Source organism: Leuciscus leuciscus (genome assembly GCF_965113295.1).
Source record: "Leuciscus leuciscus genome assembly, chromosome: 6".
NCBI classification, from domain to species: domain Eukaryota; kingdom Metazoa; phylum Chordata; class Actinopteri; order Cypriniformes; family Leuciscidae; genus Leuciscus; species Leuciscus leuciscus.
Window position 1 is genome coordinate 44,647,638 of NC_138730.1, and position 17,707 is coordinate 44,665,344.

General features: G+C 35.6%; 2 protein-coding genes across 2 annotated transcripts in view; both read left to right on the forward strand.

Moving 5' to 3' along the window:
• Nucleotides 1-2,397, forward strand: part of ap1m1 (adaptor related protein complex 1 subunit mu 1) — a 35,150-nt gene extending 32,753 nt beyond the window's left edge. Inside the window, exon 12 of the mRNA XM_082173111.1 lies at nt 548-2,397. Within this exon, the coding sequence (XP_082029237.1) occupies nt 548-570 (23 nt within the window). The 3' untranslated portion in view covers nt 571-2,397. The remainder of the gene's footprint in view (nt 1-547) is intronic.
• The window catches only part of LOC309500510 (uncharacterized protein), a gene marked incomplete at its 3' end in the record, with an annotated part of 93,583 nt that overhangs the window by 38,403 nt on the left and 37,473 nt on the right, over nt 1-17,707 (forward strand). The gene's annotated exons all lie outside the window — the stretch shown is intronic.

Sequence of the window (17,707 nt, forward strand, 5' to 3'; positions counted from 1 at the left end):
AAAAAATATATATTTTGAAGAATGTTGGTAATCAAACAGTTTCTGGTACCTACTATGGAAGTCAAAGGGTGCCGTCAACTGTGTGGTTGCCAACATTCTTCAAAATATCATTAAAAAAAAAGTGAAATATCCCTTTAAACCAGAGACACTATTAAAACCTTTTAGTCTTGAAGCTCAGGGTTGTGAAACTATCCTAATGACATGAAATTTAAGGACAAAATGCAGTGTGTTCATATTGCAAAATTGTTGCATAACTTTCTATAATCATGTAAACTAAATCTAGTTAGTCTTCCTCTATGTGTGCTGTTTACTTGATCTAGCGCTGAATTGACCAATCGGCATCAAGCAAGTTTTATAATCATAATTTGTTCATTTTTGTGAACTTACGTCTCAATTTTACAGATTGATTTAGTTTTTGATTGTGTTTTGATGGGTGGAGAGAGAAAGTTCAGCTGTCACAATTAACCCTGTGTTTTCATTTTTTCCTGTTTCCTGTCGTTCTGGGCATTTAATTAAGCTTTGCTCATTTCCTCCTTTCTTTTTGCAGACTATCAGCTGCGGACTCAGTAAACGTGAGGAATTGGTCCAGAGCTTCATGGGTCAAGGATGTGTGTCTGTCTCTCTCTCTCTCTCTCTTTCTCACACTCATCTGCAGTAGCGTTTGTCTGATTTAAAAGAAATACAGGCCATGCTTTTTGGCTAGATCTTAGATTTATAAATTGGAATTGAATCTTTCATACAGTGTTACTTTAGATTTTGTCCAAATTTTCCCAAATACAAAGAGTAGAAAATGAATCTTGCGAAACACTCCAGAACATCTGAATCATATGAATCTTTACTATATATTTTTTATTTAGTATTGTTACATCATAATCATGATAATTAATCACATTCCCCTTCAAAATTCTCATTGATTCTTTTGATTTTGTGTTGAAATATGAGCCTGATGTCTTTGAGAGGATTCGTGAGATTCACATGTTTTCCTCTACATAATTGCCTGTGCCGAAATCATATCAGCGTCTTTCCTCGTGCTTTAATTCACAAACTGCAGATGTGTGTGTTCAGTTCTGTCGTGTCATGGGCCGTCAGTGTGCGTTTAAAGGGATAGTTCGGCCAAAAATGATATTAAACCCCATGATTTACTCACCCTCAAGCCGTTCGAGATGCATATGTCAATCATTATTCAGACGAACACATTTTCAGTTATTTTAGAAAATGTCTTCGATCTTTCAGTGGTTATAATGTCAAGTTATGGGGTCCACCTCCTTCAAGTCCCAAAAATGTGCATGCATCCTTCACAAAAGTGATCCATCCGGCTCCAGGGGGATAAACGAAGGCCTTCTGAGGGTAATCCGTGCGGTTTTGCCGTAAAAATATACATATTTAAAACTTTATAAATGAAAATAACTGGCTACGTCATACGCCGGCATCCATCTCCCGTGAACGCGCGTCGACCGCTGCCGGTTATTTTCATTTATAAAGTTCTAATAAGTTCTCATAACTTGACATTATAACCACTGAAAGATCTAAGACATTTTCTAAAATAACTGAAAATGTGTTCGTCTAGAAAAATGATTGACATATGCATCTCGAACGGCTTGAGGGTGAGTAAATCATGGGGTTTAATATCATTTTTGGCCGAACTATCCCTTTAACAGTTGAACGGGAATCATGTTCTTTCACGTTTCACGAAAGCGCAGTCCTTAACCAATGGTTTCACGTCACATCTCGTACAGAAAGCGTTCATACGTGTTCAGAAGACGAGGTTTCCATACTGTTTGTGGTTATTTATCCGTTGTAAGGTCACACAGTCTAGTGTATTGCACATTACAGAAGTGTTCAAGTCCAGAAAGGTCAACTGAATAGAAATATTATAGTCTGTAAATCCAAATCGAACCGTTTTACATGAGCAGTCGTTGAAGACGTCCTCAGATAAGTCAGTATTTTTTTACGTTTTTCCTTTTGTTGCTATTAATATTTTTTTATTTTCTAGTTTATTTTTGGGTGTAGTATTCATGTGCTCATCATAATTCAGTATTATTTGTGGGATCTGTTCACAGTACCTCATGTGAGTTTACTCCACTCTGCTAAAAACGCAGGATTACACTCGATTAACACTATTCAACACGACTCAAATCTAAGGTCGACCATCGTGCCATTTTGAAAGTAGAAGAATAGTTGTTTTCTTTTGTTATTACTAATTTGATTATTTGTCCAGATCATTTCATTTGCCTTTTGAAGGATTGAATGTGAAGGTTACCATGTTTTACTGTGGTACTGCATGCAGTGTAGCTGAAATGTGACAATTGCATTCCTCTCAAAATCTTCCTGTATCTCGTTTAAATTATTCGCCTGTCTGTACACGTCAAACATCATAAAGTACCTGTTTAGAAAATACCTCTTCTGATCAGTCTCATACTTTCATCCCAATTTATTCTGGACAAGAACTGCTCATTTAGACAGATATGATGGACATCATACAACCACAGTTCGGTTTATTATCGTCACATTAACCACATAAATCAAGTCGGTCTTTAAGGTTGTGTTCACACTTGGCATGTTTGGTTTGATTAAAACGAACCCTGGTGCGATTGCTCTGTTAGTGCGCTTCATTTGAATAAGTGTGAACACCATCTGGTGACACCAAACAAGCTGAAGAGACGAGTCTCGATCCGCTTCCACACTAACTCTGGTGCGGCTCGACTGATATATGAACGCATCACGGACCAAAGACATGTAAACAAACCAAAAACAGGAAGATGAGACACTAAAAAGGACAGAATGATGAAGCACACCTGTTTTTCTCATTATAGTCGAGATGTTGCTCATCATCACAGTTCAGTTCAGGCATCAGAACCGCGTCTCCTCACAGCAGATCTGTGTGTGTGTGTGTGTGTGTGTGTGTGTGTGTGTGTGTGTGTGTGTGTGTGTGTGTGTGTGTGTGTGTGTGTGTGTGTGTGTGTGTGTGTGTGTGTGTGTGTGTGTGTGTGTGTGTGTGTGTGTGTGTGTGTGTGTGTGTGTGTGTGTGTGTGTGTGTGTGTGTGTGACGGAGGGATTCCTGACGCTGTTTTGACTCCTTTACACATTTATAAGCTCTTCACGAGTTCTCAGCTGGTCAGAATACCATCATATGTAGATACACACACTCAACGAGCGCATTTATCCCAGAACACAGCATCGTTTTAGATGTTCGGTACGTTACGTCACATAAAATACATAATAAAAGCCGACCAATCAGGTTGTGAACGTATCCCTGTGTCTTTTAGCCTGGTTAAAACCAGACCATTCTCAGTAGTAACTGAGTTATGGTCTGGCAAAGCTTCATTAATAACTCATTTCCAAAGGGGCGTCACCAACGGACGTCGCTCAAATGCCTCTGGGCGCAATTGGATAGACCTAAAACCAATCAGAGCGATCGTCATCGTGTAAAGCCATATGCTGCGTCCCTAAGTTACACTACGCCATAAAAGTATGTACTCTTTTTGTGAAGAAAAGCTATTTACTTTTGAATGTGTAGCAAAAAAGTAGGCAAGCTTTGGGACTACTTCGTCATCTTTATCGGACGGATCTGTCGCGTGCGTCCTGTCACGTAAACTGTCCTGTCAATCATCTCGTCACAGTTAAAATCCTCTATTAAATCTGATTTAATTTCCTACCGTTTCGGAGAGAAGTGTAGTAGCACGTTCATCTGCCAGTGGGTCTTTCATGGAGACTGTCCTCGTGTGTTTGCAATTTGAATATAATAATGCATTTAAAAGTTGCTGCGCTTCACCAACGGACGTCGCTCAAATGCCTCTGGGCGTAATTGGATAGACCTCCAACCAATCAGAGCGATCGTCATCGTGTAACGCCCGCCTCAACGTTTCTGATTGGTGCCTCGATTTCGACGGATTAGAAATGGGCTTGAATGAGCTCTTTGCCAGACTACTTGCAGAGCTAATCTAAATTTGCCGGAAGTTTGTCTGGGTTTTCCCAGGCTAGCTAGATCCGGTGTGGTGTTGTAGTTTTTCTAACGTTACTAGTTGTTGCAACATTATGTGAAAAAACGACAAAGTTTGCTAGGCCAAAAAGAACGTTAATCTCGCGATACGCCGTTAAAATGGGTTTGCGTTAACGCCGTTAATAACGCGTTTAACTGACAGCACTAGTTATAATCAATGAAGCTTCTAACTTAAACGCATCTGATTGGCCTTTGTGTTCATAATAAATGAACAGACACGTCTGTGATTGGCTACAGTGCTCAACGCTGCAAAAACACATTGTAAATAGAAACCTTTGACGTTCTCACAGATACGCAATATCCTATTATTACAGAGAAAACTGATCCTAGACCAGCAGTTATAGGCATCTTTTCCCTCTAAAAGCAGTCCGTGGCCAGAGGACGGTAAGCCTCCGTCTATGACCAAACTTGCCCTTTTATTTAGATGTCGTTGTGTTCCTTTGTTGTAGTTCTCGGTCCATGTACATGACTCCACCTGCATAACCTGCATGTCTAATGCATAAGCCGCCTTATTTTTATTTCAATTAATAATTGTTTCCGTGTTTTTTTTCCCCATGATGCCATTACTCTCGGCGGCATTGGCTGTGTTGTACAAGATGGAGCAGCACAAGCTTTGAAAGATTATATAAGGATAATCAGATATATGGTGGTTGGCATTTTCACCATTACGCCCACATTTTAACATTAATTTCTCCTGGCACACGGAGCTTAGTTTAATTGTTCTGCAAAACGTTCCCTTATTGTGGAGGCGGAATATTAGTGTCACGAAAACAAGTTTCGGTTATTCCGGAAAAGTGGAGAATGACGCTTTTAAAATTGCTTGTTAAAATTGATATCATGTTTATTTCACAGCACGCCGAATTTCCGATCACCGGACGTTTTTTTTTAAATATATATACAGTACAGGCCAAAAGTTTGGACACATTACTATTTTTAATGTTTTTGAAAGAAGTTTCTTCTGCTCTTCAAGCCTGCATTTATTTGATCAAAAATACAGAAAAAGAAACAGTAATATTGTGATATATTATTACAATTTAAAATAATTGGTTTTCAATTTATTATACTTTAAATTATCATTTATTTCTGTGATGCAAAGCTGAATTTTCAGGATCATTACTCCAGTCTATCACATGATCCTTTAGAAATCATTCTAATATTCTGATTTATTATGAGTGTTGGACACAGTTCTGCTGCCTAATATATTTGATGAATAAAAGGTTAAAAAGAACTGCATTTATTAAAATAAAAAAATATTTTCTAATAATATAAATCTTCTTTACTATCACTTTTTATCAATTTAACACATCCTTGCTGAATAAAAGTATTGATTTATTTCAAAAAAAGAAAGAAAGAAAATTACTGACCAGTCGTGTATATTGATGTTACAAAAGATTTCTATTTTAAAAAAATTTGCTTCTTTTTTTACAACTTTTTATTCATCAAAGTATCCTGAAAATGTATCACAGGTTATGAAAAAATATTAAGCAGCAGAACTGTGTCCAACACTCATAATAAATCAGAATATTAGAATGATTTCTAAAGGATCATGTGATAGACTGGAGTAATGATCCTGAAAATTCAGCTTTGCATCACAGAAATAAATGATAATTTAAAGTATAATAAATTGAAAACCAATTATTTTAAATTGTAATAATATATCATAATATTACTGTTTCTTTTTCTGTATTTTTGATCAAATAAATGCAGGCTTGATGAGCAGAAGATACTTCTTTCAAAAACATTAAAAATAGTAATGTTTCCAAACTTTTGGCCTGTACTGTGTAATTAATACTTTCATTCAGCAAAGATGCTTTCAATTGATCAGAAGTGACAGTAAAGACATTTATAATGTTACAAAACATTTCAGTTTCTAATAATATGAAGCAGCAAAACTGTTTTCAACATTGATAATAATCAAAAATGTTTCATGAGCAGCAAATCATCATATTCGAATGATTTCTGAAGGATCATGTGACTCTGAAGACTGGAGTAATGATGCTTTGATCACAGGAATAAATTACATTTTATTCACATAGTTGTTTTAAATTGTAATAATATTTTTACTGTATTTTTGATCAAATAAATGCAGTCTTGGTGAGCAGAAGAGACTAAAATACCTTGCCATCCCCAAACTTTAGAACAAAAAACATATTTTATTTTGCATAAAATGTAACTTGAGAGAGATAAGCTTCAATAGAAAATGTTGCATATCTTATTTAATGTGTTTGACTATCCTGATATAGGAATGTGTTTACTGTTGGTAAAAAAAAAGAAAACGGGTTATGTATAGTATTATGGATTTGTTATGGTTACTGTTTGGTGTTCTTCCTCTGGATCATCAGGTTTGTGTGGGAGTAGAAAAGGATCAAATCTTTTGTCTTCATTCCACAGGTGTAAGTACGTACAAACAGGTAAAGCACACTTACACACTTCTACAGCCTCCATTCACACCGATCACATTCCTCAGAGCAGGTTCTCACGGAAAAACCTCCAGAACGCAAAAACCACAGGTTCAGTCCTCGATGGGGATTGAATCACTGACCGGAACTTTTCCTGGCACCTTTTCCCTTTGTGATGTTTGGCACATTACAGTGGGATCTGGCAAAGAAGCGCGGTGTAACTCTACACTGGAGGAAAAAACTATTTTCACTCAGACATTTTTTGTAAATTTCACAAAGAATTACATGCCAAGTGGCAGAATTAAACATGAAATTTACAAGTAGTGCTTCAATAATCTTTGCTTTTGTACAACTGTGAAAAATCATTTTTACAATGTAATATGCCTTAAAAAAAAAAAATCATTTTTAGTGTAATACGCCTTTAAAAAAACAATCATTTTTAGTGTAATACGCCTTTAAAAAAACTAGAATTTTTAGTGTAATATGCCTTTAAAAAAACTAGAATTTTTAGTGTAATATGCCTTAAAAAAAATAATCATTTTTAGTGTAATATGCCTTTAAAAAAAAAAAAATTTTTGTGTAATATGCCTTTAAAAAAAAATCATTTTTAGTGTAATATGCCTTTAAAAAAACAATATTTTTTGTGTAATATGCCTTTAAAAAAACTATAATTTTTTGTGTAATATGCCTTAAAAAAATGATAATTTTTAGTCTAATATGCCTTTAAAAAAAAATCATTTTTAGTGTAATATGCCTTTAAAAAAAAAAATCATTTTTAGTGTAATACGCCTTTAAAAAAATTCTCATTTTTAGTGTAATACGCCTTTAAAAAAATAATCATTTTTAGTGTAATACGCCTTTAAAAAAAAAAAATCATTTTTAGTGTAATATGCCTTAAAAAAAAAATCATTTTTAGTGTAATATGCCAAAAAAAATAAATCATTTTTAGTGTAATACGCCTTTAAAAAAATTCTAATTTTTAGTGTAATATGCCTTTAAAAAAATTATCATTTTTAGTGTAATATGCCTTTAAAAAACAATCATTTTTAGTGTAATATGCCTTTAAAAATGATTATTTTTTAAAAGGCGTATTACACTAAAAATGATTATTGTTTTAGTGTAATACGCCTTTTAAAAAATAATCATTTTTAGTGTAATACGCCTTTAAAAAATATATAATTTTTAGTGTAATATGCCTTTTAAAAAATAATCATTTTTAGTGTAATACGCCTTTAAAAAATATATAATTTTTTGTGTAATATGCCTTTAAAAAATAATCATTTTAGTGTAATATGCCTTTAAAAAACAATTTGTGTAATATGCCTTTAAAAAATAATAATTTTTAGTGTAATATGCCTTTAAAAAAACAATAATTTTTAATGTAATATGCCTTTAAAAAAACTATAATTTTTAGTGTAATATGCCTTTAAAAAAAGAATCATTTTTAGTGTAATATGCCTTTACTATCCATACTAAATTTATCAAATGGGGTCCAATAGTCTGAGACCACTTTTTGAATTAAACATGGTAAAATATAAAACACAAATATTTCTAATATATTTAGAAATATTTTAATTTGTATGTGACTGATGGTCAGATTTTCTGGTAACACTTTGCAATATGGTTTCATTGTTCACATAATAAACTGCACTTCTACAGCATTTATTATTAATCTTTGTTAATATTAATTTCAACATTTGCTAATGCATTATTAAAATCAAAAGTTGTATTTCTTAACATTAGTGAATGCACTGTGAACAAACAACGAACAGCTGTATTTTTTATTAAGTAATGTTAACAAATACAGTAACAAATGTATTGCTCACTGTTAGTGTATTAGGTTAATACATTAAATGTTAACAAATGAAACCTTATTGTAAAGTGTTATGGATTCTCTTCATGCATTGAAACTCAAGATGAAATATGTCAAATAACATGATCATCAGGTCATTAAAACAAAACTTTTCTCTCATATAATTGCATTAAATTAAAAACGCACTAGTTCTCATACTTGTGGGGCCGCTTATTATTAAATTCACGATAGTTATGGCACTTGGTTTTCATAACAGGTGCATATATTGCACAACTTTTCTTGCTGTGTAATTTCATTTCCGCCGCGCACGGAATGAAATCAGGGCAGTGTTATGCACACATGTCAACGGGTGTAACTATGATGAACCCACGGGGTAATAAAAGCATCCCGTGAATGAGTTTTACTGACTGTAATTTCACACTGTTATGAAACTGGAAGAGATTAGCGTTGTTTCGCAATGTCAGACAGCGTGGCGTTACACCGGGTCACACACGACAGGAGCGTCGCACGCACGGAACCCCCGTGTTTGGATTCAACACGGAATCCCGTTGCCAAGCAACCCGGGAGGGAAGCCCTGTCACCTGATCACTCGCGGCCGCGGGGAAGGGCCGTGTGTGCGCGCGCGTGACGTCAAACACAGGTTGTTCTCTCTCTTCTTTTTAGATGACATTGAAAAAGATAAGCACTTAAAGATGAGTCAATGGACCGGAAGGAAACCATCCTTTAATGTTATTACGCAAAACTAGCCTATGTGAAAAATGCCAGATCGCCTACAATCAAGCAAGGTGAACTATACCCTATAATGATGACGCGCGAGGATTGTGGGCAAAACTCTCTGAAATATGCTTTAATTAGTGGCCTGAAACTAAGAGCCGTAAATTACTGTGTTGCAGAAGGTAATGCTGATGTGACAAACCTTTAGAGAGCGATATGAACCTGTTCCTGCACTATAACTGTTTAATGCACAATTAAGCATTGATTTATTAGCCAACATCAGTTTCAGCACAACCTGATCTCCACACCTAGTTTTTACCCATTATCCTGCCTACATTTCGCAAATGATTTAATTGGGGATCAATGAGGTGAACAGCAAACCGCCCACAACTATCAAAACACAGAACTTTATGGAGTTTCTGTAGCCCCGCCCCTTTTCCCGCGCCGCAGTCGTTGTGTTCTGACTTCCGGTTTGTGTTTCTAAGATAATATCGATTTATGAATGAACCGCTCGTTTTAGAATCTTCTCGGTTTACTGACATATGTTGTGATATGCGCTTAAAACATTACAATGCTCATGATAACTTCCCTGAAACTCTAAAATAAGTAAATCCCACATAAATGCTACCGCGATAATAACGGAAGTTCAAAGACAAAATTGTAAAGATGGCTGCGCGCGCGTGTCTCCGGCATAAGGTCTATAAAAATCCAATAACGACCAGATTCACATAATAAAAATGCTGGTTTCAACTCATGTTTGAGTCAAATATGGACAACACCAATTAAATGGGTTGGGTTTGGGTTTGTTTGTCTATATTTGACCCAAACGTGAGTTGAAACATCCCAGCATATATTTTTTTAAGTGTTTAGTTTAGTAACTGATTTTAAAATGAGTGAGTTTTCCCTTCGATTGCCTTGATATTGAATCATAAACAGTTGAACACTTTGGATAATATGTCGTGTCTCACCGAATCATATTCATTAATCAAGACATTTTCACAAACAAAGCATTTTTTATTATTTACTCGAAAAAATGCTGGGTTGTTTCAACCCATGTTTGGGTCAAATATGGACAAATCCAACCAATGGTTTACATTTTTAATTAATCTTTTAACCCTTGGGTTTGTCCATATTTGACCCAAACATGAGTTGAAACAACCCAGCATTTTTATGTGCAAATGCTTAACGCATGGCGTAAAAATGGTTTTAATGAGCAATTTGTTCTACTCGTGTTTCATTAGGCCTAAAAGCTAAAAGTATTCTTGCATTGTAGACTGAACTGAGGTAATTTCGACGTGTTATGGTGTAGTTTTAGGCCTGGTGTGTGTAGATATTCACTCTAACTTACAAATAAAGGCTCTTTATTGGCATGATTTTTTTAACATCCATGGAATCTTTCCATTTCACAACAGGTTCTTTATAGAGGAAAAGTGTACTTTAGATTTATTAAATGTTCTACACACTAAGAAAATATGGTTCACTGTTGACTGAAAGCTTCTTGGGGAACCAAAAATGGTTCTTCTATGACATATTCATATTTTTATGAGTGTTTAATAGTGATTGACTAGTAAAGTGCAAATATTTAGTCCAGGTGGCGCTTGATTCATGTTTTGTAAGTACAAAGTATCCGTGGCTTTTTCCACTAGTTTTATCAGTTCTATCATTTGACAGGTCAAACAGCATTTCGCAAGTTTATGATGACAAATACCAGGTTTACGGTGAGTGTGTGAAAGTGCACAGTAAGGTAGACGTTTGGCCCAGTGTTGCCATATTTACCTCCTCCAGCGTGAGTGTGTGTGTGTGTGTGTGTGTGTTTGGACACACAGTTGCTGTGGTGATAAAGTCATCTAAAGCAGCTCCAGGTCTCTGAGGGAAAGACTGGAGGAGGACGGCTGAGACAGCAGGTTATGCACCAGATCAATCTTTAGATAAACACATCTTACGACACGACTTCCGGCGGTAGCTCACCTCTCCGCACGACATCCACTTCTGGAAAATAATAGGTAAAAAATAAATAATAATATTGTAGCGCAAATGCACACAGTCCAAATATAATTTTCTTCCACTTATCTATTCATAGAATAGCAGATTCACCAGGCCTACATATTTAATTTGTTTCTTTTGTGGTGAAAATAACACTCATTATGTTATAGCATAAGATTGTCCAGATTATATTTCACTCAAAAATAAAAAGGTTGGAATAAAGACACTTTTCAAAAATATATTTCAGAAAATAGCCTATTTATACAAGATGGTATTTGTTGTACAAAATTGAATATATAATATAAAAAAAATATATAAAAAAATATTATATATATATATATAAAATTTTGTATAGGTCTATATCATGATGATATATAAAAAGTCTTGTTTTTTGTGAGGTTTATGCTTAAAACAAAAGAAAATATATTTTTAAAAACAAAAAAGTTTCACTCGGGTAGGAAAAATACACAATATATTATCTGAAAATATATATTGTTTTAATATCATATGCAGTTTTGCTTCTCAAGTAAATGTACACTTCTCATAATATGAAAAATATACTATTGTATTTATATATTAAGGTGTATTTCTTCTACTAAATGTGATTTAAATAATGCCGATTTAAATAAAATGTGTAAATATTTAAATAAAATGAGATTTAAAAATATACTTTATAAGGATATATTATTAAGTATCTGAGGTTTATGCTTAAAACAAGAAAAAAATTTGTATATCTTAATATCATATGCAGTTTTGCTTCTTAAGTACACTTCTCATTACATAAAATAAATAAAAAGATATAATATTGTGGTATCATGGTGTACTTGTACTAAATTGAATTAAAAATGTTGATTTAAATAAAATGTGTAAATATTTAAATAAAAATATTTTTAAAAGCATAAATTAAACGTTTCTGAGGTTTATGCTTAAGACAAGAAAGAAAATATTTTTAAAAGAAAATTTCTATTAGGTGAGAACTTATTTGGCTTCTTAAGTACATTTATTTTGATATTTAAACTGGAAAACAAAACAAAAAGTTTGTTTCCTACATATATAGCCATTTACATTATATTATGTCGCATTTACTAAAAATGTCACTGGATGATGTTTTACTTGCCAAAACATTTAGTTTTAAGTTGCTGCAAGTACAGTATACGGAGACAATAAAGTGTTGTCTAAGTTACTGTATGCATAATTTCTCGTGCACCGACATGTTCAGTGTTGTGGAAAACCTTACAGCTCCATAGCGGTTGTTATGTAATAAACTCAGTCATACTGTCAACATGAATGTAAGTCCAGAAGTCAGGAACTACATCTCAGTGAGAGCCAGCGGAGAGATGAGACGCTCTACGTGACCTGAAACATCAGCAGACGGAGAGCGAGAGCGTGTGTAGACCTGTAACCTGTAGGTCAGGGTTTACGGGACACTTCCGGCGGCTCACGGCGCTCCCATTACAGCCTGAGATGGGCAGTATTTTAATTACATGTATTTGAAATACGTATTTAATTACTTTTGAGTAATTTGTATTTTCCTTAACAAAAATAAATGAAATGTAATTTGTAATTAAATACTTTGAGAGACTGTAATTTTAAATACTTATTTAAATTTATACCATGGGCTGTTTAAATACTCGATTCTGATTGGCTGGAAGGTGTGCATTAAAACCCTTCAATGCACAGGTAGTTCCAGTCAGTTTGATTACAGTTACAGTTCGAAATGAATCCGCTACTATAAACATTGGTAACCATAGTAACACAGTTACACTTGCAAGCAGAGTGAGAGACTCATATGAAAACGTTTATTTAGGTAGGCTAAATGGATGATTTTTGCATATCGTTTAATTTGTATGGTGAATATGGCAATTTTGAGAAATGGGCCCAGGCACAAGACGAAAAAGAAGACTTGTTGAATGACAAAAAGCGGCACAAAGAATTAACAATAAATAAATGACATGATTAGTTCAAATAAAGATTGCCTTGTCACTGTCAGTGTTGCCTGTCATTCATAAATAATTTTAATAAATCCATTAAAGAATCATTAAGTTAGCTATATGCTTAAGCAACGAGGGGACTGTAGCTGCTAGACTTTAAAGAGACGCACACAGGTAACGTTAACTCGCGCACGCATCTCTCTCTCTCTCTCTCTCTGTTCCTTCTCTTTCAGTTCTCTGTCTCTCTCTTTTAATAATGAATTTAAATAAATGTGATGATTCATTCAAATAAAAGCAATCCGATGGCTCTACTTTATTTAAAGTGGACGGAGTGCTAGAACTGACGAGCCGTAACTTAAGAAAATAACCGTCATTTTTACACGTCTGTTAAAAAATTACACTGTGAACATCAGTTACAGCTTTAACTTGTTTTTAACTTGGCAAATAACCAAGGTATAAGCGGGATAATCCACAGCTAGCCATGCATTAAAGGATTTTAATGCACTTCGTAGAGGCAACCACCCTCCGCTTCGCGTCGGGCGGTTCTTCGCCTCTACGTCGTGCATTAAAACATACCTGTCAAGTATCCCGTTTTGGCCGGGAAAGTCCCGTATTTTACCCTTCTTTCCCGCCGTCCTCCCGTATTAGTATTTTCCCGTAAATCTCCCCGTTTTTAACCTTATTAAAAATAATAATAGGCTACGGGCCCCGACGGAGTAAAAAAAACAAAAAAACATTCCTAATCTGAGTCTGTCAGTAGCCTCGCTATAACTGCCACCTGCAGAAGCCTACTACTGTACTGTAGGTGGCAGTTGTCGCGAGGTTAGTGTCTGAGGTCAGATGATGAGTGACAACCCTTACAGTCTATGGTGACAACGCGGGAAAAAACAGAAGAAAAAAAACAGAGACGGATGATGGACGCTACAGAGACGGAATGGCACGCACAGTATTTGTAGTGTTCTCTGTACCTATTATCCTGTGCATTGTTCATAATAAAGTTCGTAAAAAAAGAAAGAAAAAAAAAGACGGAAAATTTCCCTTATTTTCAAATCCAAAACTTGACAGGTATGCATTAAAATCCTTTAATGCATGGCTAGCTGTGGATTATCCCTTACATATAATTTTATTTAGCATATATTAACTTTCATCTAGGCTTAATAGGACCATAGACATAAAACACGAATGGGACCAAATGCAAGAAAATCACGTGATGTGACACATCCAATTGACCCTGTTCACATTTCTAGGTTTCTTAACAGTGGAAGGTGTCATGGGTAAACTTCTATAACAGTGAATGAGAGACTACATTATATATATTATTTTTGTGTATGTTCCCATTTGCTCAAATCGCAAAAGAAAAACGCATTTTTTGCATTTTCTGTATTTTTGTATTTTCAAATTACTTGTATTTTAATTAAATACTTTTTTCACGGCAGTATTTTGTATTTTATTTAAATACATTTGATGAATAAGAATTTGTAATTTGTAATTAAATACTTTTTGATGTATTTGTGCCCATCTCTAATTACAGCCTGGATCAAATCAGATCAGCCTCTCATGTGTTTATAGACAGTAAAGCTGACGTGTAGCAAACCTGCTCTAACATCAGTGCTGACATTTATGCATCATAAAACACGATGCATGGACTGTTTCAGATCAATCTAAGCATCTTTCGTCGGGCAAATACTTAAAGCATCGCAGAAAAGGCAATGCACAATGCAATGTGATGCAACTCTGATTACACTTATGCATTTACTTCGTTAATTCGTTAATAATTCATCAAAGAGACAACGATATTCGTAATATACAATGCCAGGTTTATTAGACAACTATTAGTACGCAAGCCAGAGAAGAGGAGAAATGCTCCTGTGTTTTTAAGGGATGCACGATGTATCGGTCACCATATCGGTATCGGCCGATATATTGTTCATTTTTAATGTTATCGTTATTACCGATAAGAAAATGTGGCTGATATATTAAAGCCGATAAATAAAGGATTATTTCCTTCAGCTGAGACATGCACATTAAAAAGTGATCCGTTGACTTAACTTAAAAAAGTGAGGAAACCCGTGGCCTTAAAGGGATACTCCCCTTTTCTTGGAAATAGGCTCATTTTACATCTCCCCCAGAGTTAAACAGTTGAGTCTTACCGTTTTGGAATCCATTCAGACGATCTCCGGGTCTGGCGGTACCACTTTTAGCATAGCTTAGCATAGATCATTGAATCGGACTGGACCATTAGCATCTCTCTCAAAAAAATGACCAAAGAGTTTCGATATTTTTCCTATTTAAAACTTGACTCTTCTGTAGTTACATCGTGTACTAAGACCGACGGAAAATGAAAAGTTGCGATTTTCTAGGCTGATGGCTAGGAACTATACTATACGTACCATGAGTCCAGCAGGCGTAATGATATGACGCAGCGCCTGAAAATAGGTCTAATAGGTTAGACAAACTTAGTCCCGGTCACGTTGGAAGTTACTAAGCTGGGGACTATTTTCAGGCGCTGCATCATATCATTACGCCTGCTGGACTCATGGTACGGCAGCAAAGTTTCTTGATTATTACGCAGGAATGAGAGTATCAGCCTAGAAAATCGCAACTTTACATTTTCCGTCGGTCTTAGTGCACGATGTAACTACAGAAGAGTCAAGTTTTAAATAGGAAAAATATCGAAACTCTTTGGTCATTTTTTTGAGAGAGATGCTAATGGTCCTGTCCGATTCAATGATCTATGCTAAGCTATGCTAAAAGTGGTACCGCCAGACCCGGAGATCGTCTGAATGGATTCGAAAACGGTAAGACTCAACTGTTTAACTCTGGGGGAGCTGTAAAATGAGCCTATTTCCAAAAAAAGTGGAGTATCCCTTTAAAATTAAGTAAACCATGTGTAATTGAAAAAATTAAGTTATGTGAACTTGACAATTCCACATAACTTAATTTTTTCAATTACATACGAAGTTTACTTAATTTTGAGGCAACAGGTTTCCTCACTTTTTTTAAGTTGTCAACTAATCACTTTTTACTGTGCACTTATATAATAATTATGACTGGAATCACTTCATAAAAGGAAAATGAAGTTAAGTGCAACATGTGCTGTCATATCAGCTGCATAATATTATAATGAGAACATTATAATTGTATGCTAAGGACATGGCTTTTAATGGTGAGACTTTTGTTTTTGTAATCAGGCTCTCAAAAATTATATAAAAATGTGGATTTAGATTTATCGGCTCTCAAATATAAAGAATTATCGCTTATCGGACAAAACGTTCATACCGGTGCATCACTACTGATTTCATTAGCATCTGTAAAGGGAAATGGACTCACGGCCAGTGTTCTCGAACAGAACCTTGTCGTTCAGACCCAAGCGCAGCTCTGGCATTCCCGAGAGGAACACTCTCATCTTGATGGAGCCGACGATCTCACTGCGAAGGACGTTACCATTCGCGCTGACCTGGAGAAAGATCAGCACTCATGAGTCAGATGTGTCAAACACTTAACTGGTGTGTCGTCGTTACAAACAAAATCCAAGTTCGCTTGAAGTTGGAGTTGTACATTTTCTGGAAAAGTTCACTCTGGCTGTAAAACACCTTCGAACTACGTAATAGGAGCGTGTGGCTCTGAGGCTCCGCCTTCTTTGGCATGGAAATCTTCTCCGGTTCATTTCTTGTGTTCAGTCCGTCGAGGTCAGATGTCCACGAGCAAAAACAAATACTCTGGAGAGCTGCTTTATAACATTTATGGTAGAAATTGAAGTTGCAATTCTAATCAAAAGCGATACTGAAACAGTTTTTTCATGTTTAATACTGTAAAGCTGCTTACTTTAAAGCAATGTATTGTATAAAATGCTATGAATTAGGGCTGCACAATGTATCGAAAAATTATCGTTATCACGATAATAGTATATGCGATATCCGTATCGCAGAGAGGTGCGATAAATTGCATTTATTTTATGTGCCAAGCCAATATATCGGTTATCGGCTTTCAAATATAAAGAATTATCGGTTATCGGTATCGGCCAAAATGTTCATATCGGTGCATCCCGAGTGTTTTGTTATATGACTGTTTAGGTTCAATTTATTTTGGATTTCAGTTTTAGTTTGTATGTATTTCTGGTTATGTTCCTCCAGGAGGACGTAATGGTGGTGATTTCCTAACAAAAATGTTCCTAATAAAACCTGTGATAATTTCAGCGGAGTCACATGATTCACTGTGATGGTTCAAGCTTTTAACACGCTGCTCCTGAACACACTCTGGGTTTTCCTCCTGTGTTTGGGAAGGGCGAGTGTCCCTGGAAGCCGTCCTGCATAGCTTCCTTCTGCACATTTTCTCTAGGCTTCATATTTATTTATTTTCTAGCCGACTCGTTCACGAACCTCAGTGATATTTTAGCACATGTGCATGGCAACAGCAAAACAGCAAGGCAGCAGAGGAATTCCTGACCCGACCGCGTTTGTGAATTAGTGATCATGTAAAAAGCCACTGTGGCTTGGAGATTGCAAACAGGCCGTGTGGAGACGCAGAGAGTTTACCAGTCCTCGAAATAGACCCGTTTGTTTGTGCGGAGAGAGCAGGAACGTGTGTTTGACAGCGGGGACCGTTCCACTGTCCTCATAGTGATGGGTCGGTCATGAACGATTCGCTCATTTTGAACGAATCTTTAATATGACTCGGGACTACTGAGTTGTCTCCGAGAGTGATTCGTTAATTTTGTCACATGATGAACGAAAGACTCAGAACCCGAAGACTCGAGAGATGAACTAATCAGTTCTGTGTCCGGTACCGACAGCATAACTCAGCCTATATGGGTCTGTCACGTGATGAACGAATGACTCGAACCCGAAGTCCATAGACTCAAAACGTG